The sequence below is a fragment of the Catharus ustulatus genome, chromosome 20 (genome assembly GCF_009819885.2).
Source record: "Catharus ustulatus isolate bCatUst1 chromosome 20, bCatUst1.pri.v2, whole genome shotgun sequence".
NCBI lineage: Eukaryota > Metazoa > Chordata > Aves > Passeriformes > Turdidae > Catharus > Catharus ustulatus.
The window spans coordinates 8,598,242-8,622,937 of record NC_046240.1 but is presented as its reverse complement, the minus strand read 5'-3'; the positions used below and the strand labels follow the sequence as shown (position 1 = coordinate 8,622,937).

General features: G+C 46.0%; 2 protein-coding genes and 1 non-coding gene across 6 annotated transcripts; 1 reads left to right on the top strand and 2 right to left on the bottom strand.

Moving 5' to 3' along the window:
* Positions 1 to 475: 475 nt before the first annotated feature.
* C20H17orf58 (chromosome 20 C17orf58 homolog) lies at positions 476 to 8,759 on the bottom strand. Of its 4 annotated transcripts, none has more exons than XM_033077031.2 (5): positions 8,387 to 8,759; positions 4,469 to 5,074; positions 4,284 to 4,364; positions 2,780 to 2,971; positions 476 to 1,548 (listed from the first exon to the last, which is right to left on the bottom strand). In XM_033077031.2, the coding sequence occupies exons 2-5, from the start codon at positions 4,941 to 4,943 to the stop codon at positions 1,361 to 1,363; spliced, it is 936 nt and encodes a 311-aa protein (XP_032932922.1). In that variant the 5' UTR covers positions 4,944 to 5,074; positions 8,387 to 8,759; the 3' UTR covers positions 476 to 1,360. The 4 variants fall into 4 exon arrangements, with proteins under 4 accessions (XP_032932922.1, XP_032932917.1, XP_032932918.1 ...); XM_033077026.2 differs by lacking the exon at positions 8,387 to 8,759 and adding an exon at positions 8,295 to 8,375; XM_033077027.2 differs by lacking the exon at positions 8,387 to 8,759 and adding an exon at positions 6,854 to 8,122.
* On the bottom strand, positions 8,701 to 8,773 carry TRNAR-CCG. Its single transcript has one exon. It is a non-coding gene; the product is annotated as a tRNA-Arg (tRNA).
* Positions 8,774 to 11,591: 2,818 nt separating this feature from the next.
* On the top strand, positions 11,592 to 16,886 carry KPNA2 (karyopherin subunit alpha 2). Its single transcript, XM_033076765.1, has 10 exons — positions 11,592 to 11,703; positions 11,801 to 11,938; positions 12,349 to 12,437; positions 13,216 to 13,484; positions 14,587 to 14,681; positions 14,766 to 15,029; positions 15,645 to 15,878; positions 15,959 to 16,141; positions 16,250 to 16,399; positions 16,501 to 16,886. The coding sequence occupies exons 1-10, from the start codon at positions 11,629 to 11,631 to the stop codon at positions 16,591 to 16,593; spliced, it is 1,590 nt and encodes a 529-aa protein (XP_032932656.1). The 5' UTR covers positions 11,592 to 11,628; the 3' UTR covers positions 16,594 to 16,886.
* Positions 16,887 to 24,696: the final 7,810 nt, after the last annotated feature.

The following is a 24,696-nucleotide window of genomic DNA, read 5'->3' as shown; positions in this document are numbered from 1 at the left end:
CAATCCATGCTGTGCTCCTGCAAAGTCTTTCACATACCAAAAGTGAGACATGGTGTTTTTTAGGTGGACTCATGCTATGAGTAATTTCTATCCTCCAGTAAGAGCCTTTTGGGTCCTGAATATGGGATGTTTGTTCTCGGTATTTGGCTCCATGTCAAGGAATACTTGATGCAGCATAGCCTGTCCCATCCCCTGCTCTGCTTGAAGCTGCAGATATGTGTGACAAGTACAGTGTGTCAGAACTACCTCGTTTCAAAACACAAAAAGCTTCTACAGAAGCACTGCTCCCTGTGGCAGGTCACATCATATCACTGTGTATGTGGGGTTTAAAGCTGTACTGCATTGTAAAAAATTCTTAATGTAAATATGTGTCAAATCCTCAGCCAACTTGTTGCACAAGGAGGTGCCTTTGTGTGACATCATTACAAATAAGCTTTTTGGGTTTTCCAGAACCCAGGAGACATTGAAAGCAGAATCTCATGAGCATTTTATTAGTTTCTTTTACAGACTTATCTGCGAATACTGACTGGGAACAACAAACATCTCAATTCCACCACGTTAAAGGTACTACAATATTGTCTTTTTCATTTAAAAATAACTTTTACTCTTGTGCAAGTACAAGCTTGGCAATATTTCTCCTGGGAATGGCATTCAGCACAGCTGTGGGATGAAGTGTCCGTGCACACCCAGTGTGTGCAGCCCGTGCTCATTTTGCGTTCCCTGCGCCATCACTTGTAAACACAACTGGACATTTGTGTTTTGCAGTTCTTGATTTGCTTTCAGTCAGTGTGTTCATATACTCATATTATTACACTCTATTCTGTATGCTTCCAGCTCTGCTGGAAGAATGGTGTAATTTTCAGAAATACCATGGACACGGTTGAGGAGACAAAAATGATATAAATGGTACTTAGTGGTGTTGGTTTCTCTGAAATCAAATGCATGTGATGCTTTAGGCAGAACTGTGAAAGCACAGTGAACATCCTGTGTAGATAAAGCTGTGGTATCATCTGTGTTCAAGGTGAAGGGTTCAAAGTGCAGTTGTTGTGTACCAAGGACGAAGCTGCCAGAATTTTGCATTACAGTTGCTACAGATTATTCAGGGCACACTGCAGCAGGGGAAGCAACAATAACCTGTGGCTCTGAAAGCAGCTGGAGCAAATTCACAGCCAGTTAACATTCCCTAGACTGAGTTCTGTGCTGAACCTCACCAGGGGTGCCTGCTCGGGGCACCCCGTGTTTGCTGAAGCACAAAAGCCGGTGTTGGATTGCGGTTCTAGACGGGAGCGCTGCCCATGCCCAGGTGTGCTCTGAGGGTGGATCCTGCTGCTCCCACATCCTGGACGGAGCTCCTGGAGCCTTATGGACACTTGGAGCGTGCTGCTCTCACCCTGAGATCCCTTTTTCTGTTGAATCTCCTCACGTAGCTGCTGCTGCTCCCGACCCAGCCATCCCCCGGGCGCAGCCGCCCGCGCAGGGCTGGCAGCAGCTCGGCGGGCACCTGCCGGCGCTTGTGGTAGATGTGCCCCATCACCATGTACCTGCTGCCTGCAACAACCAAAACAGAACAAACAGAGCTCATCACCGTGTACCTGCTGCCTGCAAAAACCAAAACAGAACAAACAGGGCTCATCACCGTGTTCCTACTGCCTGCAACAACCAAAACAGAACAAACAGGGCTCATCACCTGTACCTGGTGCCTGCAACAACCAAACAGAACAAACAGGGCTCATCACCTGTACCTGCTGCCTGCAAAAACCAAAACAGAACAAACAGGGCTCATCACCGTGTACCTGCTGCCTGCAACAACCAAAACAGAACAAACAGGGCTCATCACCATGTACCTGCTGCCTGCAACAACCAAACCAGAACAAACAGGGCTCATCACCATGTACCTGCTGCCTGCAACAACCAAAACAGAACAAACAGGGCTCATCACCGTGTACCTGCTGCCTGCAACAACCAAAACAACAAACAGGGCTCATCACCATGTACCTGCTGCCTGCAAAAACCAAAACAGAACAAACAGGGCTCATCACCGTGTACCTGCTGCCTGCAACAACCAAAACAGAACAAACAGGGCTCATCACCATGTACCTGCTGCCTGCAACAACCAAACCAGAACAAACAGGGCTCATCACCTGTACCTGCTGCCTGCAACAACCAAAACAGAACAAACAGGGCTCATCACCATGTACCTGCTGCCTGCAAAAACCAAAACAGAACAAACAGGGCTCATCACCTGTACCTGCTGCCTGCAACAACCAAAACAACAAACAGGGCTGCTGAGCCACAGGAAGTGAATGGGGGTTACTCTAATGGCACCGGGGTTGGGAACAGATGTGGAGTTGGGCCTATGGAAACATCCTGAATGTTGGGCACCCTGAGCTCTGCTGGGACCTGGGGGTGGTGCTGGCATGGAAATGATGATTTACTGTTTGGGGAAATGCTGTTTTTTTATAAACTTGCACTTGAAAGAAAGACTGAATGACTTACAAAGGCACCAGCTTAAGCTCTTGCTTGTATTGTTTTAGGAATCCTGATAACTTGGCATCATTTTGGAGCTGACAGAATTAAGAAAGGGTACCTGACTTCTTCATGCAGCTGGTTCTCTTGTGAAAGTTTTGAGAAACTTGGATGGAAAAAAAGCCTCAACTTTGAGTAAATACTTTTCTTCCAAATTTTCCCAACAACCAGGCTAAGCCTATTAAATTAGGGCAGAGTAAGATTGCAGTGCATGCAGAGGAATAGCAGAATGGATTTAGCTGGAATGATTTACCAATTTTAAAGTCTGGACATGGTTTACTGCAGTTTGAAGTATCCACAACCAGGATGTGAACTCGGAAGAAGGCAGCATCAGGAGTGACATACAGGCGACTCATCTTGTACAATCCATCACTGTCTACCAAGAGGGTAATCCACTGGACTCCATTCCCCAGGCTTTCCAGGTTATAAACAATTCCATTCACTGCTGTTTTAAGGGAGAGGGAAAAATAGAATCAGGAGAAAGCAGTGGGCTTAGTAGCATTTTCTATCCTGATATATGAAAAGCAGGCATATTTACCTTACAAAGTAAAATTTTCAAATTAAAACTTCCCAATGAACTACAAAGCCAAGCTGGTAATGAAACACTTTGGCTTTTGAAATAAAAGGCCCTTGCCATACCAAGAGACAAGGGCACCAAGTAGGTTGTGTTGGGAGCTCAGACAAGCACCTCATGCTGTTCTCCCAGTTTCTGGCTCTGGCAGGTGCTGAGCTGAGTTCAGAGATGGGAAAACAGCACAATGTTAGTGGGCTTCTGCACCTGGTGTTACACCTGCCTCAGGGGAAGAACTCTGATTCAGTCATTTATTCTTTCATCTGCACTGTAAATGTAAAGAAAGGAGAAGTTCTCTCTGATTGCTGCCGTGGAACTTTGGCTCATCTGTTGCTCACTTTTTCCTACCTGTCCTTTCAATTTAGGAGCAGAGCTATTGGTTAAGGGCTAAAACACACAGAGGTCGGGTTGCTGTGAAGCCCATGTGGGACAGGAATGTGTGAGAGTGGTAAAAACCAAAGCAGGACAGCATTTGTAGAAAGCACTTCCTGGCTTCTCCATTTAGAGAAAACAGATGTCTCCTAACGTGTTTATGTTCTACAAATGGAAACATCTGTTACCACTGGGTTTGTATTTTGCTTATCTCTTAAAATACTGTGAGAAAAAGTTGGTATCTGTTTCACAAGTCTGTAAGCACAAGGCAGGGTTTCAGTCAGAAAATGCTTGTCCTTAAACAGTCTGCACAAAAATACCAGGCTGTTTCCTGCCACCTTTAGTTGCATCAATGTGAATACAAGGACTAAAGACACTGAATCCTGAGGAACTTCAAGAAGAATCCTCTCTAGAGAGAGGATCACAGTCCTAGTTCTGTTGGGTTCACCATTTGAATTTCAAACCTCAATCTCCAAAATCAAACTTGCTCTAAACAGTAAGAGATAAATAACCCAGCTGCAATATTTAATCTGAGAGTATCTAAAACAATTGGTCTTTTCAGCTCTATTGATCAGTCCCAAGGACACTGTTCCTCCAAAGAAAAGAGAAAAAAGGGCAGTACTAGCACAGGGTAGGGAAAGGGTCATGCAAATATGTTTATGAAGAGCTGTGATGGGTCATTTTTGAATACTTGGTAATTATTTAGCATACTTACCGTATCTTAATCACAGTATTTTAAAAGTAGAAGTGCAGTATCAGTGACAAGTGGACAGAAGGTGCTCTGTCCCTGTGGGTTGAGGGGGACACCACCTACCAAACTCGCTGGCACAGAAAGCCTCCACCTCATCCTGCTCCTTCCTGCACTGGCTCAGACACACCTGCTCCTTGTCACCATCTGCAACAGGAACACAGCCTGAGGGACAGCCACGGGCCCTGGGGGATCTCTCATCCCATCTGGAATGAAAGCCTTTGGGAAGCTCTGGGCAGCCTGTGCCTTACCTTTCCTCAGCACCCCCAGGTCCATGGAGCTGGGTGACCAGCGGTTGGTGACCCAGGAGGGTTTGGGGATCCTGGTGAAGGGCTCGGGGTATTTGTAGGGAATTGCCTTCCCTGCTCTGTTGAAGTGGTGCAGCGTGTTGGGATCATTTGACTCCACTGTAGCAGAGCCTGGAAAAGGATGAGCTTCCAGCAGGGATGTGCCCTTGGGGTGGGAGTGCAGGGCACGAGCCCACACGCTGTTGGCAGCCTTGGCCAGCCGCCGGTCCGAGTGCTGCCTGTTGGCCTGGCCGGAGTCCAGCGGGCTGGGAGAGCCCCCCTGGGTGGGGCTGTGCAGGGCCAGGACCCCTCTGTGCTGCCCCAGGGGCTTCCTCAGCCCTGTGCTGTTTTCCAGGGAAGGCTCCCCACGTTTCTTCTTGTCAGAGGTGAGGGAGGGGATTCCTGGGGGCTTTGGCTGCTGCAGGAGGGGGGGAGGCATTCCCAGGGCATTCCTGCTGGCACTGCCCGTGCCCCGCGCTGGCACTTTCACCTGAACATCAGCAGAAGCTGCTGAACTGAAAACATCCTTGCTCAGAGCCTGGCTGGGTTTATCAGCATAGGGCAGGGATCCTACAGGCAAAAAAACAGAAAGAAAATCAGTGCTTTAAGACTTTTTTCCCAAGTGCTTCAGAATGGGAAGATTGGAGGCTCTAATCCATAAGTGAGACCTTCAACAATAAGACAAAAAACTAATAAATAGCTCAATAGATTAAGCATCCATCCCATCTCACTAGATGAAGCACAGTAGTTCCTCATTCCTCTACTCAGATGTTGAAGGGAATGCAGCTGTGTGAACAAAACAAGAGATTTGCATTTTTACATTATTATTGTTGCAAATTAAAAACAAACCCTTTTCTCAAACCCCTGAATCTCCAGGGAGCATCTTAGGAAACAAGGTTCATGTTGCCATTTGGGATGCTTGTTTAAAAGACCATGACAGCAGAACTATTTGGTTTTCCCATCCATGGGATGCCTGTTGACAATGTCATCCAGAATCTTCTGGGGCTTTGGATGCTGCTGGAAAGGTCTTTATCCACAGTTTTGGATCTCTCACTTGAGCATATAGTAGCAGTAATTAGACTGGTGCTGATAAGTAACAATTATTTCAAGGCTTTGCTTAATTTGAGAGGATAAGGGTTGAGAAAGAGGAAGTGTCTCGGAATCCAGGGTAAAAATAACTTGATGGCACTGTTCACACAAGCTGAGCAGTCACCCACACTTTCATTTATACCTTCACCTTGTTCTCTTGAATCTCACAAAGCAAAATGACCAAAATGTTTAGCCTGGCAGGAGAGAAATTTTCCCCTGGCAGTCTATTTTCCTTTTCATTTAGCCCTTCCCTGCATGCCTGGAGCGAGCCAGCAGAGTTTTCACAGAGCTCACCCACACACAGGCTCTGTCTGGTGCTCACAGCCGTGGTTATTCTGTGTAGGAGGCTGATCCCAGCTCCTTGTGTGAAAAGAGAGATTTGACATACACAGATGAACAACGTCCTGGTTTATCTCCTATAACTGACTCAACTGCTGACCTTGCCACTTCTCCCCCTGTGCTCTCACCAGCTGCTGTCATGGGAAAGATTCCCTGATATTTGGGCTGGCCACACGTAAAGTCAAAAGAATGTCCATGGAGAGAGGGGTGGAAGGAGTCCAAGCTGCCGAAAGCAGCAGGCAAGGGGGGTTTGGAGATGGTTCTGTGTGGAGCTGTGCCCTCTGAGCAGGTGTCTCAGACTGGGGTGTGTAAATAAACTCTTCTACCGCTTCATCACGCCTCCTCAGTCACGGATTGTATCAAGAAATAGTTCATTTTTCTCTACTCAATCTGTTCAGGACCTTGAGGATCCTCCTCATGTACCAGCATATTCCTGTCTAGTTATTACACCCTAAGAAATACGACTGCAACATAACCAAATCCCGGTGGAACAGATGCAAATGCTATTTCTGTTCTGTCAGAGAGGCACTAAAACCGAAATAAATCCACTCAGGATAGCTTGCTGTAGGCACACAACATGTTAAAGTCAGGCAGGCACCTGGAGCTACAGGTGAAGGGGACTAAAAGAGAAAGGTCACATACAAATTATAAAAATCCCAGCTGCAGAAGCAAATCCAGCTTCACCTGCCACTAGTGTCTGGCAGGACAGAGCACCAGCCTGCTTCTGCCAGGTGTTCTTATTCTTCCCAATGCTGACAAATTAAATATTGCAATTTACATTCCCGTCCCACAAACGCATTGAAATGTTTCTTTTGCCATTACTTGCTGAAAAGGCTACAGGCTGGGTTTGTAGGAATGCCTTTATCCTCCCCTGATTCCCAAGGCAGATGTGCCCAGCCCCAGTCTGAAGGTAACACTTACCAGAAGATGATCTAATGACAAAGCAGAAGAGCCAGAACACTTTGGTTGTCATTTTGAAGTAAAGATTTTCCAGACTCAAAATGAACTGGAGTCTTTTATGCCCTTCCCCCGATTCATGCTAATGAGAGGCAGCCTGAGGGGAAACGGGAATCAGTGCTGGACAACCCACTGGAGCAAGACCAAGCTGCTGCCTCCACCAGCCCTGCCTGGGAGGAATGTGCTGTCCCATCGGAACAGCCCCTGGCTGCATCACCTGTGTCCTGGGAATAACACACCCACACGTGGTTTCGGCAGCAGATTTGTGTTTTGGAGAGAGTGTTACTCTCCTATGGCACTCTGTAGGGAACAAGCCTGGTTTTCCTGGCTAAGGAGGGAATTGGGAGATGCTGGAATGCTCCCTGGGATGCAGGGTCTGTAAAGGATGTGCATGACAATGGGACATAGTTGGGGATTTCTGGCCACCTCGGGTGATGCAGCTGCTAATCTCCTCTTTTAGTTTCAGGAGCAAGTTTCAGTGGTTCTTTTAAGACTGAAAAATGCAGTAGTGGCTGTCCAGTCCGAGGGAAAGCTCTGCTGATCCCACACAGCTTTATTTTAAATCTCTCTTTGCCATCCTGGAGAACTCTGCAAATTTTCACACAGCAAGCCAGCCCTGATTTGGATTACTGAATTAAGAAGGCTTATTTCTAAGTGACCTTATTGCTACACAAGATTTCCATTGTGACAGTTTTAACTCACCAGCTGCTGCCGGGTGCTGTGGAAGCTGCTCATGACTTTAAGGGACAATCAACAACTTAAAAACTCCATAAAGGCACGAAAACCCACCCCAGACAGAAAGTTTAATCCTCAGCAGTGCCTGCGGCATGGGATTCAGTGTTGCTTGGTTTAAGCAGTTTGTTTTGTCTTGCCTTAATTAAGCATTTCAATAGGATTCCCAAAAGCTCAGGGCTTTGGCTCCAGCAGTGATGGGTGAAGGAAGATACAGAAAATTCACCAGAAAAGTGAGGAAAATAAACGACATTTCAGCACATCTATTACTCAAGGAGTTACTACATTTCTACTGCAGTATTTACTAATCCTTCTTTTCCTCTGTTATTCAAAACATTTTAATTCCAGAACTATCCCAAGATAGCAATTAAGGGAATAGGAATGTAAACTGAGGATGAGGGAGAGGAGGGCTCCTCCTACATTGCTTTGGTGACCTGCAGGTACCTGCAGCAAGCAGGAGAAGCTGGAGTGTGAGCGGGGAGGGAGGATGGATGGATGGATGGATGGATGGATGGATGGATGGATGGATGGATGGATGGATGGATGGATGGATGGATGGATGGATGGATGGATGGATGGATGGATGGATGGATGGATGGATGGATGGATGGATGGATGGATGGATGGATGGATGGATGGATGGATGGATGGATGGATGGATGGACACACAGACCTGTATTCCAAGGATTTTTCTGTAGAATTAGCTGGTGGTGCAATTCAACCCTCATTCATTTAGTCAGTGTCTGAAGTTTCCCCATACTCTACCTGGACAGGATGGCCATCAAGAGCACAGTAGTGGTGTTTGGATTATTTGCAGCATTCCAGCGGCCCAGGGATGCTCGAGCAGCAGAGGAGGAAAAGCTTTCCCAGCGGGGCTGGGCAGAACAGGGACGGACAGCACCATGCCCCGGTCTGGGCTCGGGCATTCCCCGGACACGGGAACCGGACCCACCCGCAGGATCCCCGCGGCGGCCCAGGCGGGACGCGGTGCCGGGGCAGCTGCGGTAAAAGAGTCGCGGATCCCGGGCACGGGGAGGCACCGGAGCCACCCGCGGCACCGTCACAAAACAAGCAAGGCACGACCCAGATGGGACTCGAACCCACAATCCCCAGCTCCGGAGGCTGATGCCTTATCCATTAGGCCACTGGGTCACCCAGCGGAGCTTGCGCGCACCGCCTGGTAAGAGCCCCGCCCGGCGCGCCCGGCCCCGCCCCCCGCAGCCCGTCACGTTCCCCAGGCAGGCCCCGCCCCTCTCTCCTCGCACACCATTGGTGGCGGTGCCCCCAGGCCCCGCCCCTCAGCGCGTGCCCGCGGCCCCGCCCGCGCCTCACAGCGGTTCCCGCCCTCAGTGCGAGCGCGCCGCTGTCAGACCCCGCGCGCGGCCGCTCCGCTGTCCCAGGGACCCCTCGGCCACCGCCACCTCCTGTCCCGCGTCTTTAAACTTCCCCTCACGGGTCCGGCCGTGGCTCGTGTGCTGCGGCCGGTAACTCCATCCCGTCCCGGCGGCTCCACGCTCGGCCTTCTCAGTGAACCCCTCTCCTCAGGGCTCTGTGACCCTCACGGCCCTTTCGCCCGCCTCACACGCACCCTCCGCTGCCCCAGAGCCTCACCTGCAGCTTGGCCGCTGTCCTGCCCCAACTTCTCAGTCTCTCTCCACCTCTCTGTCGCTTCACTGTGCTGGTAAGAGCCTTCGGAGCTGTCACGTCCCTCACAGCCCACACCACATTCAGCACCTCACACACACCCCTCAGGGATCTCGGGCACTGCCAGCCCTGCCCTCAACACCCATCCCTGCGCCCAGATTTCACTGCTCCAGACCAGCGATTCATGAGCCAATGGGATTTCTTCGTGCCAACCCTTCCTTCAGGAAAACAGGTGTTTTACCTCCATTTCTGCTTTAGAACTACCTTTTTTTCCTGTCTTTACTCTTGTTTAATATCTCCATTTGTTAGTATTGTGCTTTCTCCTCTCTTGCTTCCCTGCTCTTGTTTTTGTGGGTTTTCACAAAACTCACCACTGTAAGGCCCAAAACCAGCTATATGAGATGTCACTGGTATTCCTCCTCCTCAGCAAACATCTTCCACACCTGTGTGCACCTACAGATTGGTATAAGTGGTTTAATGTGATGGATTAGCACACAGAGATATTGATGTGCGTACCTGACACTTCTCTGTCATACCTTGTAGGTGCTCGAAATGTCAGAGCTGCTGTCAAAGTCGTGTTTCCCCTACAGTTTTATGGTTTGAATTTTATCTCCTGTGAAAATCGGTGTTCTTTTGTATTCCATCCCTCATGAGCAGGCCAAATCCATGGGAAACAATCCCATCCCTTTGCAGGCCATGCCACGGGAACAGGAATGATTTTCTTTTGTTATTCTGTATAATTTAGTTTTCATCTGCCCTGATGGCCATAGAACTGCTTTCAACTGCAATCTCAGATCCCCTTTTCTTTGTATTTCTGTGGACATTTCTCAGAGACAATAAGTGAGGCATGGAGCCATGGAATCACAAAATTATTTGGGTTGGAAGGGACCTTAAAGCTGATCCAGTTCCATCCCCTGCCATGGGCAGACACCTTCCACTAATCCAGGTTGCTTGGAGCGCCATCCAACCTGGCCTTGGACACTTCCAGGGATGGAGCAGCCACAGCTTCTCTGGGAACCTCTGCCAGGGCCTCACCACCCTCACAGGAAAGAATTTCCTCGCAGTACCCCATCTAAACCCACTCTCTTTCGGTTTGAAGCCGTTCCCCCTCCTTCTGTGACTACACGCCCTTGTCCCAGGGGAAGCCTGTGGTACCCTACTGATTACTGAGGCAGAATCTGCGCTCTGCATGAGGGAATGGATTTTTCAACGCCATACGGCTCAGAGCGAGATCCCTCCAGGGACACAATTCCCTCACTCCGATCCCCCGCGCCCGTCCCGGGTATCACCGGGCCCGGCGCCGTGCACTACAGCTCCCGGCGTGCCCCGCGTGGGTAGTGCCAGCAAGCCCCAGTGGGGCGGCGCGGGGCACGCCGGGAGCTGTAGTACCGGGCCTTGGCAGCCGTCACGTCCGACCCGCTCTTCCGGGAGGGCGTTCCCCGTCATCGCCAGCCGGGCAGCTTTCAAACCGACCAATCAGGAGGCTGCTTTGGCTCGAACTGGCCAATGGCAGCGCGCGGCCGCGGGAAATTTAAATGCCGCGTGGGGCGGCCGTGGGCAGTGGCAGCGTGCGGCAGCAGTGGAGCGAGCGGTGCTGTCCCGGCCGAGGTGCGGGGCCGGGAGCTGGGTGTGGGGCGGCGAGGATGCGGGCCCTGCGCTGCCTTTTTGGAAAGGGCCGTGCTCCGCGGGCGATTCCTGCCGGAGTCTCTCTCCGGAGCCTCCCGCGTTTCCGCTGTCTGCTCTGAGGCTGATAGGACTGGTCTATCCCAGCGCGGGTTGTCGCTCCGGCGGGGCTGTGGCTGAAGCGAAGCCAGTTCTTATGCAGTGGGTCACGCTGGGGGTAGCCGAGGTGCAGAGGTTTTCTTCGTTACCCGTGTAGCCGTTGTTATGTGCTGCTGGCTGTACCCGCCGGGCAAACCCTCCCCGGGGTCCTTCCCAGTGCGAGAGCTCGCTGTTCTCGTCCAAAAAGGTCGGGGTGGGGCTGGGTGGGATCCTGTGCAACACAGGTACGTGACAGTGAAAATAGTATTTAACAACGCGTGTGTCTTGTCTGTGGAAAGGAAAATCTGGCTTGCTTCTGAAAATAACAACTAATAGTACTTGGTTTAAAGTGTCTTAAAGTCGTGTGACTGTGTCTTCTGCTTTTGTCTTGATGCTGGAGCTTCTTGTAACATCTGGCTGTTTAAAGAGACAGCTGTTGATCAAGTCAGATGTTGTTACAGTATTAATGCAAACAAGTGGCTCTCATTCTCGAGTATAGATCCAGTTTTTAAAACTTAACTTTCATGGAGTAAACTTGCTGTTTTTTTGTTCTGTTTTCAGACTTGTTTTTATCTGTCCCACTCAAAAATCTAACAGGCAAGATGTCTACTAATGAGAATGCAAACACGCCATCAGCTCGATTGAACAGATTCAAGAACAAAGGAAAGGACAGCACAGTGAGTACTCCGATGCAATTAGTACTTTAGCCAGCCATTGTCTCTTAAAATTTAAGTTTTGAAAGCCAAGAACTTACTCTGAGTGTTTATCCTCCAGGAAATGAGGAGGCGGCGCATTGAAGTCAATGTGGAGCTGAGGAAAGCTAAGAAAGATGACCAGATGCTTAAAAGAAGAAATGTGAGCACTTTACCAGATGATGCTACTTCTCCCCTTCAGGAAAACAGAGGCAACCAGGTGAGTGGGCACTCGGAATAGACATGTTTGGGGGTCTTACAGTCTAAGGTCCTGCAGCCAGGCCAGCATGAATCCCTTCTCAAGGGCAGGACAGCTTTAACACATCTGCATTAACAACTCGGATCTGTTATCACCTCTCATGGACAGCACTCTTGCACACAGCTGGCTGCAGCTACACTTTAAGCCTAGCATAACTGGTATGAAGCACTTGGTTAAAAAAGCTTTTAGCAGTTCAGGTGATTAGATGGAGCTGTAGCTGCTGAGGTTTTGAAACACCACATGGCAGTGGTACTAAGGGAAATGGCTGTAAATTGGGGCCTGCTCATGCTATTGTGTAAGAGCTCTCTGTGGTCAGGAATACACATGCCTGTCCTAGTCATGTAACACTCATGTAACATTTTCTTGTACAGGTTTTGGCACACTGGTCAGTTGAAGAAATAGTCAAAGGAGTTAATAGTAATAATATGGAGCTTCAGCTGCAAGCTACTCAAGCTGCCAGGTAAGAACTTCAGAGGAAACCGATTCAGCTGTGCAAGCCAATAACTAGGCAAGGTGAGAGAATTGATGTATGAGCCTAACTGGCTGCTTCTGTCTTTCTTATCAAGCAGTATTTCAACAGACACCATCTTATATACAATGTTGAGGTACCCATAACTTAGGCATAATTTTATTTAAACCATGTGGCTTTTGAGTATTTTAATAGGAAGTAATTTGCTCTAGTGGTGGCAAATTTAACAGTAGTCACCTTAGATTTGAAGGAGTAATTATAGTAAACCCTTTGTTATAGCAAAGTAAGGTACCTTTTAAACTGTGTGAACACTTAGTTTTGATATGTATGAGTGTGGCAATCCACCTTAGAATAATGTGAACAGTAAGATGACTGGGGTTTGAAGTCTGAAGTTTGTTACTCCCTCCAAATCTAAAATATCCTTTAATAAGCTTGCATATTGCTGCAGTGCTGCTTCTGGCAGTCATTAACCTCTTTCTGCTGGGAAGCCTCTAGCATTCAGATGTGTTATGACTCCTGCAGGTTTGCTTTACTTCAGAGTCTGAACAGAACCTCTCACATAGAGAAGACATGCCAAACCCAGTGTTAAGAGGCCTAGGAAGCCAGTGTTCAGCTTGTCTGCATTTCTCTTTCATGCTGTGTGTTGTGTTACCTTCTCTGAATGTTAAGACAACACTAAGCTTTTTTTATATGGTACTTTTAAGACTTTAATTTGTTGTTCAGATGTCTGCAGGCAAAAATAATGTTTCATGTTTGCTTCCTTCCTTAGGAAACTCCTCTCAAGAGAGAAGCAACCCCCAATAGACAATATAATTCGGGCTGGTTTGATCCCAAAGTTTGTCTCATTCCTGGGCAGAGCAGACTGCAGCCCCATCCAGTTTGAATCTGCCTGGGCGCTCACCAACATCGCCTCTGGCACGTCAGAGCAAACCAAGGCAGTGGTGGATGGAGGGGCAATTCCAGCCTTCATTTCCCTGCTGGCCTCTCCACACACTCACATCAGTGAGCAGGCTGTGTGGGCCTTGGGGAATATTGCAGGTATGTCAACATGCAGCACAGCTCTAATTCAGACCTGTGCCCTTGTCTGAGGTGGGAGGACAACACTCCTGCTGTGCCGTGCCCTGTGCTGAGCTCTGCCCCGATGGCTTTCCAGTCATGACATGCCCTGCATTGCAGAGCAAGCTGCAGCAAGCTGTCTTCAGACTTCATGCAATGCCTGGCACAACCTGTGGGCTGTATTGTGGGCACTGCTTCCAGATTTCAGCTCAGGTTTGATGGATTTCTAACCATGCTACAACACAAACCCTTTGTCAGCATCTCAGTGTTTTTGTGACTCAGCAATGAGCTCTGCTCTGTGTGTTGACTAAATGGGGGAAGGCAGGAAGCAGGGACTCAAATAATTGTATAGGTGATAGACAATATTCCTTGTTTTGAACTGGCTGCTTGCTGATAAGTATTGGTACACTAAAGTGTCTCATGCTTTTCTCAGGATTACTTGATCTGCCAGTGCTGGATCCAGTCTTTAAAAAATGGTCAAGATAAATAATTAAATATTTTATCTGCTGTATTAGGATTTCCAATGGCTGTGCCTTAGAGAACTGTGAATGTTCACACAAAAATATTATCTTGTCTAAAAACCTTGTTTGGTTGTTCATGTTTGTCCTTAGAGTTTTAAAATCAATTATAGGCTATTTATTATACCTTGCAATAGAATTCTCAGTCAAACTCTAACATGCCATTAGCATTATTCTGTAGCAACCAATTATGCAGCTGATGATTATAATGCATTTCAAGTCCCATATAGTGGGGAAAGCTCTGTTCTAGTGTAGGGCTTAGATTTATTTGTCTCCAAAGAAACATGCAAGACCTTGCATGATTAGGAGCTCTTAGGAAAAGCTCTATAGAAAACCTACATTACCTCTTCTTCCAACACAAAAGGTGGAGCTCAGTTGCTTGATTGAACATGCTTGTCATGTGACTTAATAATGGCAGTAGTTATTTTGTCCTCTTGCTCCTTCTTATTTTATCTAGCCCTTCTTAAGGAGTAGAAGTATGAATCCTCTTAACACACAGTGGTTCTGTGTACACATTTCCCTTTTTTTTCTGGTCTTCACCTGGCTTTTTTTTCTTTTATTTCCAGGGGATGGTTCTGCCTACAGAGACCTGGTTATTAAATATGGTGCAATCGAGCCACTGCTGAGTCTCCTTGCTGTTCCTGACCTCTCTTCCCTGGCTGTAAGTGTGCAGAGTGATTCAAATTACAGGTACTGAGTAGAACCTAACAAAACCATTGCTAACCATCTATCTCAACCATTGCAGTCTGGGTACTTGCGCAACGTGACGTGGACCCTCTCAAACCTGTGTCGCAATAAGAATCCTGCACCTCCCATAGAAGCCATCCAGCAGATCCTGCCCACTCTGGTCCGCCTCCTGCACCACGATGACCCTGAGGTGTTGGCAGACACATGCTGGGCAGTTTCCTACCTCACAGATGGTTCCAATGACAGGATAGAAGTTGTTGTGAAAACTGGATTGGTGCCACAACTTGTGAGACTCCTGGGATGCAGTGAACTGCCAATAATGGTAAGTGATGGGATATGCTGCCATTGCTTGGTTTGAATCCTGGCTAGAACTGCAGTAGTGTCCGTGGAACTGAATGGTTCTTTTCACCCATGAGTCAGGTGCCTGTTCTAATTTTTGTGAAGTGAGACATCAGTTTCTCTTCTGCCTGGGTGTTGTCCCACACGAGACAGGCTGCTGTTGGTGATGACTATCAAGCTGCTTTATATAATCATTGCATTTACCTCACCACAGGCCAGCACAACAGTCAATGTTCACTAAAGCTTGCCTTTCAAGGGCTATTGCAGATCCAAATTCTAGGGGCAGTGTTCACAAGTGTGTTCTGTGCACACTGTAATTAGAACATAATAAAACTGCATTAGTATTTAGCAGGTAGATTGCCTAAGCTCTGTCATGGGTGGTTGTTTGCAGATTGGCTTTGGAAGGTGCAGTCTCTGCATGCAGACATTAGTGTCTGCCTGTGGAATGCTAATGAGGAGCCCAAACACCATTGTACATAGCAGGTCATGCTGTTAACTGGGAAGATTAGAGTGGATGGCCATAAGTATAGCTGTGTTTGCTATAATCTAATCTGGTTTTGAACAATTTTCGTAAGTCTTCCATTCACTTTTGTTTCAGACTCCTTCACTAAGAGCCATAGGAAATATTGTCACTGGTACTGATGAGCAGACACAGATTGTTATTGACTCAGGAGCACTGGCTGTCTTTCCAAGTCTCCTTTCTCATCATAAAAACAACATTCAGAAAGAAGCAGCCTGGACAATGTCCAACATCACTGCTGGACGTCAGGATCAGATCCAGCGAGTTGTTGACCACGGGCTTGTGCCTTATCTCATTGGTATTCTGAGGAAGGTAAACAAAGACTATATTTACTATGTTGAGCCTTTTTTATTGCTTCTCTGTGTTCAAACACTCTGCTTTTACCTTCACAGGGAGATTTCAAATCTCAGAAGGAAGCTGTGTGGGCTGTGACAAACTATACAAGTGGTGGAACAATTGACCAGATCGTGTACCTTGTTCAGGCTGGTGTTCTTGAACCCCTACTGAATCTTCTCTCAACTAAGGACAGCAAAACTGTGCTCGTTATCTTGGATGCAGTTTCCAACATCTTCTTGGTATGTGGTTGCAGTATACTTGATTATTGTCCTTGTTGTTGCTAATGGCTCTCCAGTAGCTGCTGCCATATGTCTTTCTGGAGGTTATTCCACACTTTTCTGTTGCAGGCTGCTGAGAAGATTAATGAGACTGAAAAGCTTTGCCTTATGATTGAGGAGTGTGGGGGTCTAGACAGAATTGAAGCTCTCCAGTCACATGAAAATGAACAAGTGTACAGAGCCTCATCCACCATTATTGAGAAATATTTCTCAGCAGAAGTAAGTAGCTTCAGGGGTCTTCTCCACTCTTATTTTCTATTTCAGCACTGACTACTAGATTCAAATGCTACTGCTATTTCAACTTTCTTTTTTCCTTCTAGGAGGAGGAAGACCAGAATGTTGTACCAGACTCTACTGCTGACAGCTACACTTTCCAAATCCAGGACAGTACCCCAAATTCTTTCAACTTTTAACTCTTGCATATGCTGCAACCACTTACAAGTGGTTTAGCACACAAATTACTGCCACCTCTTTGTCTTAATAGTTCCTTTTGCCTTTACTGGTTTTTCTGTGTCCTGTAGCACTTTGTCCAACTGAAACATACTTGAACAGTTCAAACTTTATATATATGTATCTGTGAATTTCTAAATGTGAACCTCATTCTTTTGAGGTATACTTGTAAATACTTCCTGTTTCTGTCCTTGTCCAGGGAAAAAATGCATGTGAGCAATTCAGGCCCCTCACAAAGCATTGAGCCACTGCTCTGCAGGCCTCCCTACAACCTCTTCTACATGACCTGTTGCAGTAATAAATACACTGAACAGGCTTTTAACAAAGATTTACTTGAAGTTCAATAAAGTGTTATCAGTACATCAAATTGATGTGTCACTTGGTCTCTTAAAAGCTGACTGATGGGGTAAGTAGACTTAGTCAAAAATAGATAATGGCATGAATGCAGGTCTAAACAATGAGAGATTCAATGCTGAAGATGGATTTAAAGCAGCTTGGTCACCCCAAGCTCTGATTTCTGCATACAGCAGCTTTCTATTACAGGACCAAGGAACTGCTGCTGTTCTCCAGGTACTTCCTATAGAAATCTGATTCATTTTACCCTGTGCATAACTGAGCTAAATTAATTTCAGCCTCTTGGAGAAATATTTAAAGATTAGTACTTCTACTTAACTGTAAGTAATAGTTTGAAGGGGAGGTAAGTAGAGCAGTTAACCAGTTCTGTACATGTTCAGGTACCCTTAGGATAGAGCACAGGAAATGCTTTGAAGCAGTTCTCTGCCCTAGAGGGCAAAAATGAAGACTTTGTCTTGGAATCAGCTGTGCTTAACTTCTCAAGTCATTACTTACAGGAACCCATTTTTTCCCTCAAAGGGGTTGTGCAGGGTGGGGTTTGGAGGGGGAAGAGTATTGAGTGAAGAGGCAGAACTGTACTTCTGTTTTATAGCTCTTTGGAAAAACTTGGATTGAGCTCTTTAACTTGAACCTCCCAAGAGTCAAATGTGCTGGAATAACTATTGTCTCAGTTCACTGAGTGTCTCTAGCCCCAATGATGGGGCAGGAGAGGCCAAAGTTCAGGGCTAGATGTTTCATAAACACAATTTTATTGGACTACAGCATGTCATTTTATTAATAAAAGGTAGGGGGGGAATTTTGATATGTAGGCAGTTTTCCTAGAGTTCCCATTGGCTTTGCTTCCACCTTTTATGGGTGGAGGGGAATAAAAAACTCAAATACAAAAAAAAATACAACCCCTTTATTCTGCTAGGTGAACCTGACAGAAGAATCTGGTTTTGTCTCCTGTATTAGTCACCTTTTGTGTGCTTCCAAGTTTATTTTGAAGTGCAGATGTGTAGAAAAGTGGATTTGGGTGTAACTCTCATGGAAGATCAGGTGTGCTTCATGAAGAATTCACTCTAACAAAGAGCTCTTTAAATGCACTATTGCTAATGTTGATGAAGTCACTCTTGCTTTCATTAGTGTGGGGCAGGTCTGCTGCTCCCTATCCCACACTTACTGGTAAATGTTTCCCTCTCTGACTGGAGGCTGCTGATGACATCCCTCCCTGGGACCTCTCTGGCGCTTGGGTATTGCTGGGTTGTGATAACGTTACAAAGGGCAGCAGATAATTTGTCTATATCTGCAGTCCTGTACATCTTGTTAGCAACAATACTGTTCTGTGCAGAGCAATCTGTGAGTCACTGCCATAATCATTGTCCTGCTGGGCTATTGAAGATGTGGGAGTTCCTGCATCCAGCTCAGAACAGTCCTGGTGACACATTGCTGTCACTGATGTTTTAGCAGGGGTTGCAGATTTTACCTGTCACAAAGGAGCCTGACTGGCTTGTAAAAACCACACCATCCTCAACTGATTCATTATGACCTTCATACTTTGGCCTGTCCCCCTTTAACTGTTTTTAACTCCAAAAAAGCTGTAGCATGTGCTAAGCCCTACTGTGGGTGTCTCTGAAGAGGCTGAGCTGTGCCTGTGTTCTGTTGCTGGCCCTGCACTGAAGTGTGAGGCTGCAGGTGGCACCCAGGGCCTCTGGAAGCCACTGGGGGCAGTGCCAAAGCCAGAACAGAGCCACCACAGCTCTCCTGGGGCCAGAGTCTGGTATTGCCATACCTGTGCACAGGGGAAAGGATCACCTTCCTTGCAGTGCTGGAGCCTTTACTCTGCTGGGGAAAAAGCCACCAACCAGGGTATTTCTGCACCTGCAGTGAAGCCTCCTGTGTCCTTTGCTCTGTTGCCAAACCTCCACACTTGACCTAAAAGCATCAGTTAGAAAGAAATGATTTTCTATATAGCTGTAAAGAACTGAAAGAATTAACCTCTATAAAAGAAATTATGCAAAGTCAGCTTTGCTTACCCCTATTTGCTGTCTGAGGTTTGGTAGGGGCAGAGCCAAGGACTCAGAATCCCGGATTTTGTAGCGTGTAGAGCAGCGCAGGGGCCGGCAGAGGGCGGTGCCGGAGGTGGGATAATCCCGCCGGGAACACTCAGGTGCCATCAGCTCCATTTTCCGAATAAAAACCACCCAGCTCCGGCTTCGGGACACTCAGTCTGGTTACTCAGCACATAAATGTTCTCACTCCCAAGTTAAGTTAAGTTTGGCCAGGTTAAACAATGAATATAAGACATAACCTTTTAAAATCTCCTGTAAAATCAAAGTACTCTTACTGCAAAACACAACTATTTAATTGCTCTTTAGCATATGCAAGTAACTCGGCTTTTGTGTCTCTCTATATATAGTAAATGCAGAACACTTGTTCAATAGTTTATCTCTTTTTTTTTTTATTTCTGAATTACTTGTTTCAGATTTATCCAATATATTGAGTTAATAATAGAACACTGCAAAGTCTTTAGATGCCTGACAGCTCAGTGGCTTAATAATTAACTCTGGGGCTGGAGACTTTGTTTTTATCCAAGAAAAATGTGTTCAGCCTATCCACCAGTGAGCACTGTTGGCAGCATGTATTTCCACAAGCAACAATCTACAATGATTATGAGTAAGTGACTGGGTGAGTCACCTCTTATTCTAAGAAAATGCAAACTATTTCTGAGGTTAGGATCGCAGTCACCCATGAGGTTGTGTCTCTAACTTCCAAAAAAATGGTAGGAGCAAAAAGGAAGAAGAGAATTGTTATTGCTCCTGGCTGTTATTTTGTTGGGTTTGGATTTTTTGGGAGGGATTTTTTTTTTTGGGGGGGGGGGGGGGGGGCATGGCCCAGTTAGATTTAAGAACTTGTCCTCTTATTTGTTAAATGCCTCATTCAGGACAAGGGCTGGAATCAATGTCTGGTGGCCTGTGTGTCAGTCTGCCAACTCCTCTGTGCTGAGAGCAACAATAACAGACCCCTGCTGACATCAACTGGCTTGGAATGCAGTTGTTGCTAATGCTATTTTATCTGTGGAGTGATGGCAAGATTGCAGTCTGAGATCTCAGCAAACGTAACTGCCTCTGAAATTCTGATGGCAGCAGATGCTGCCTGGCTGATTGTTCCCTTTGCTGTTCCCCAAGGTGCCAGGCTCTGGAAGGAGAGCTGGGACTTTGCAGCCCTGCAGCTCAGCAGCACATCTGTTCACTTCCCCCTGCAGGAAAAACAGCTTAAACTCTGGGAGAACTAGAAATGGTTAAATCAGTAGAAATCTATTTTTTCTTCTCCTGTGAATTAGACTGAAATATTCTTAAGCAAAGCTGCTTCCTGCTACTCCATCCAGAATGATTTAAATCACACAGAACCACAGTGGTGTATCAGCAGCAAGATGCAGCTGTAGTTCTGCAGGAAAAGGAATTCACTACCCAACAATATTTCACATATCTCTTCTGTTTCTAAATCTGTTTTACAGCAGAGCAAACTGAGACACAGGAAAGTTCTCCACAGACATTCAGAGAGCTGCTGGCAGAATTCACCTGGAGCCTGGGAATCCTTATGTCTGTCCCTGTAGTTAATCCATGGCACCTCTGGTCACTGTTATCCTTTTGCTGAATGTGGGATTATCAGCTCTGTTGTGATAAGGTAGGATGTAGATTTAAGTACAGTCTAAACTTTGGAAGGTGTGTAAATTGGGGAAGAGGCACTGTTAGTGAAAACAGAAGTAATTAATGAAGGTTAATTGTGTTTAGTTATATTTGACCCATAGAGGAAAATGTTAAGGCTTTCACTTAAAACCTGACAGGAAATACATTAACCCTTTGGCCTTCAGAGGAACATTAGGAAAAAAAGCCTAAGAGGGAATTAGGGGACCCCCTCCTTAGGCTGGAAGGGGTGCACCCCTGAAACTGGAAATTTCAGGAAAAACCATTCACAAGAACATTCCCACTCCAAGCATGCAAAGCTGTCCATGGTGTGTGTAAAACACTTCTCACTGATGCAGGGAATGGCACTGACACGAGGCAGGCAGAAACTCAGGCTGTGGACAGCTGAGGGAGAATTGATTTGCTGTGAGTTTCATAGCACTTCCTATGGATTAAGGGTCACTGGATTCCAGTCCTGCTCCTGACTGCAGAGCACTGTCTGTCTCAGACTGGCTCCAGGAAATGGACACTCTTCCGCAGAAGCCAGAAGATTTCGTGGAAGAGCCATGGCCCCTTTCCAGGTTGCAGTTCACCCCCTGCCCTGGGGAGTGTCATTACTGGGAGGGAAGTGAAGTTGGGATTTAAAGGGATGAGGAGCTGAGAGAAAAAAATAAAGCAGGATGGAGAAAAATCCTGTGAATTCTTACCGAGCACAACTTGCTTGACCACATTAAAATGTTGTGCTGATCATTTGAATAAAACAATAGGTCAGCTCCAGAGGTGATGTGTAAATCATGTTTCAATTGACTGACACACTGAAAGCAAAATCAATGGCACTGACTTCACTGTGGGGGCGTTTGGATCACAACTATGAGCTCAACAAAAGAGGCAGTGTAATGAGGAATCCTTCTCCTTTATTTCATATCTTCCTCAATTTGCACTGCAGTGTGAAATGAAAATCATGGGGTCATCTTTTGAAGGTCTGATTTATTTATTTTTGTATACATAACTCATGGGGTCATATATACATTTATATATAAAATAGTGGAAAGCTGCCTAATTTTTTCTCTGTAACAGATTGCTTTGTGTGCAGCTTCACAGTGGTGAAATAGCTGTACCACCAGGAGTATTAATAATGCTCTGTGGGCATATGGAAGATTGGAGGTACAAAGTTATCAGAAAATCTTCAGTAATCTCCAAAGCACATTTCCACCATCCCAATCACTTCATTTTTACCCACTATATGAAACAGATGTAAAAATAGCTCTTTCATCAGTGGATTGCTACACATATTTGGGCTGCAGAGGCTCAGTTCTGTTCAAAGCAATACTGTGAAATCATGTGCAGAATGTGCTGTTAATCAGAAGCAGCAATTTAATGTTATGTATCCATCTCTCCTCCTACCTCCAGCTCCCCTTCCCAATTCTGAGCAGGAAACAACACTTGGATGGAGCTCAGCACACTGACTTTCTGGACAGACTCTCTAGGAATGAGGAGGGCCTTGAATTCTCTCCATATGTCATTTCCTTTCCCCTAATGGCTAAAAAAACCCCATTGCTGCAGTTCATATAAGAAAGAGAACATTACCAATCCAGGGAAATAAGGGCAGGGGGATGGGACAGACAGGACAGCCAGATTCCACTTCTGAAGAACTGCTTTGTAAACTTGAACAGAGCAGGAATTTTTCATCTGTGTACAAATACTGTTTTATGTAGTGACTTAAACTGAAGCTATTACTCCATCTGTACTTAAGTGTGTATCAACACCTGCAGTCTGGGGCCAGACAGGGATTAGAGTAGGAAAATATAAGCAGAGGGGGAGTGGTAACAGCTCTGCAAGATGTAAACTAACTCAGAAAGGAAAAACAGAGGGGATTGAGGGAGACTGACCATGGGGACCTAACAATTTTTAATAAACCCAATTTTAATAGCAAATGATCCTAGAAATTACTTAAGAAAAATCAGATTAGCCCACTCCTGCAGCTTTCATCCAAACTGTCTTTAAAACTGCACATGCAGATATTCTATTCTGCTGCAGAACACAAAATTTGATCTGCTGTATTGCACAGTGGATTTACAGCTGTCAACAGAATTCAGTGTGTTGTAGCTACAAACAGAAAAAAGCAACCCAGGAATAAACATTACATTAAAAACCCCAACAACAACCATTTTAACTAAAGGGTAAGCTTACTTCCCCATAGCCAACCCACCCAAATTGGAACATAATGTCTTTCTAGCAACATAATCCAAATGTTTGTTAAATTAATTTGTAGCAACCAAATTGTGCAGTGCTTTGCAGGACAAATGAGAGGTGACATTTGCTCAAAACCCCCTGAATTTTGCAGTCAGTAAATGAGAACCTGTGCACAGAGGGACTGGATGTGTCTGTTTGCAGAGCCAAGCCCTCCCATCTTTGATTAGACACATTGCTTAATTAGACACATTGCCCCTGAATTCTGAAGCTAAAAAGAAAAGGAGAAAATCACCTTTCCTACAGTTCTATTTTAAAGGGTTTCAAGAGTGGAATAAAGGAATGATCAAGATCCATGGTGACAGATTTTGCTTTGGGTTACTTTTAGCACTTCACTAGACCCACTAACCTACTTAAATATCTATGCTGCTCTTATCTGGTGTAAAACCCTGCTTTGTAACTTTTAAAATGAAATATTTTAGAGGTATTTTTAGAGATAACTTTATCTTAAATCCTCCTAAATTGATTTCACTGTGGATTTGTGGGTGATTCTGTTAAAAGAAAGCACAAAAGAAGCCAGTACAGCCTGTGGATAGGTTAGGTATTCCTGCAGTTCAGAAGGTTTTAGGAATAGGATTTCATTTTAAAAAGAAGGATTGTTGAGTTATTGAGCCTGCAGATGCTTTTGTATCATGACTGAGCTTATTTATGGATTTAGCTTTCACGTAGCATGTTTATAAATGTCTCCAGACTTCATGTAAGACAAAGCAAAGCATTTCCAAAGCTGGATAGCCCAGGCTCCTTTCAGCAATTCCCAGAACTGTGAGTAGATGTGGTTTGCACAGCCTGAGACAGCTCATCTGACTCTTGGTGCCTGCTTCCTCATGGTAGAAAATAATCATCCCATGGGGTTGGTTGAGGCTTTGTGAGCTATTTTTGGGTTTGGACCTTCCAGCTTCAGCTACCTGTAGGACTACACAAAACTGTTGTAACTTGATACATTTCCTGGAATTAATCTTGTCTCTTGAATGGAAATCTTTGGAAGTAACTTGAGTGAGACACTTGGAAAAACTTCCACTAGCTTGAAGAAACAGAGAGAGTCAGAACTCTGAGGTGGGGGCTGTTTTAAGTGGCTCACAGTGCCCCAAGTTGCTCTCCCTGCCAACATGGGAGGGGTTGGCTGCCAGCCTCTTGCCTTTCTGTAGCTGCATTTTCTGTAACAGCCACAGTTCCTGCAGCAGGTTACAATGGGATCAATTGCTCCTCTTAAACCTCATCATAAGCCATGACACATGGAATTCTGTACAGCTTGGAATGTTAATCTCTGGATCTTTGGATAAGTCATGGCCAATGAGAACTGGCTAATTTTGCCAATTTATCGAAGCTTATCAGACAGTGTTCCAGGGCCTTTGGAGAGCCAGGAAAGCTTCTCTGCTTGCCATGGCTGGAAGGTGCATCACAGAACATTTGTTACTTCTTCCAAAGCATTAAGCAGTTTGTGGTGCAAGCTGGGTGTTACCTGAGCAGACCAAGGGCTGGTTTAACAAGGCAGTCACCTGCCAGTGCATCACTGCTGATCACCAGTGGCTGAGGATGAATTTATTGCAGCAGGGCTGAGTCAGCTCCTGGCATCCCTGGCAGTGGCACCCTGCTCTCAGCATCACCACCATAATTAAAACTCAGACATTTGCAACAGAGGTGACTTTACAGCTCACCTTTTGCAGATGACAAAATAATTATTTCAAATTGATGCTGGGTCACAGGCAATAAGAAAGATTGGAGACCATTTCCTTTAGTGGCTAAATAATGTGGCTGGTTTAAAACAGTGCTGTATGTCAACTCTTTAAATACTTGGGC

Coding starts and splice junctions, on each gene's coding strand:
- C20H17orf58 (XM_033077026.2), bottom strand. CDS start 8,349: ATGAGGGTTGAATTGCACCACCAGCTAATTCTACAGAAAAATCCTTGG. Junction 2,972..4,283: donor TTTCTGTGCCAGCGAGTTTG/GTAGGTGGTGTC, acceptor CCCTTAAAACAG/CAGTGAATGGAATTGTTTAT. Junction 1,549..2,779: donor ATGTCCAGACTTTAAAATTG/GTAAATCATTCC, acceptor TGGTTGTTGCAG/GCAGCAGGTACATGGTGATG.
- KPNA2 (XM_033076765.1), top strand. CDS start 11,629: ATGTCTACTAATGAGAATGCAAACACGCCATCAGCTCGATTGAACAGA. Junction 15,030..15,644: donor GCAGTGAACTGCCAATAATG/GTAAGTGATGGG, acceptor CTTTTGTTTCAG/ACTCCTTCACTAAGAGCCAT. Junction 15,879..15,958: donor TCATTGGTATTCTGAGGAAG/GTAAACAAAGAC, acceptor TTACCTTCACAG/GGAGATTTCAAATCTCAGAA.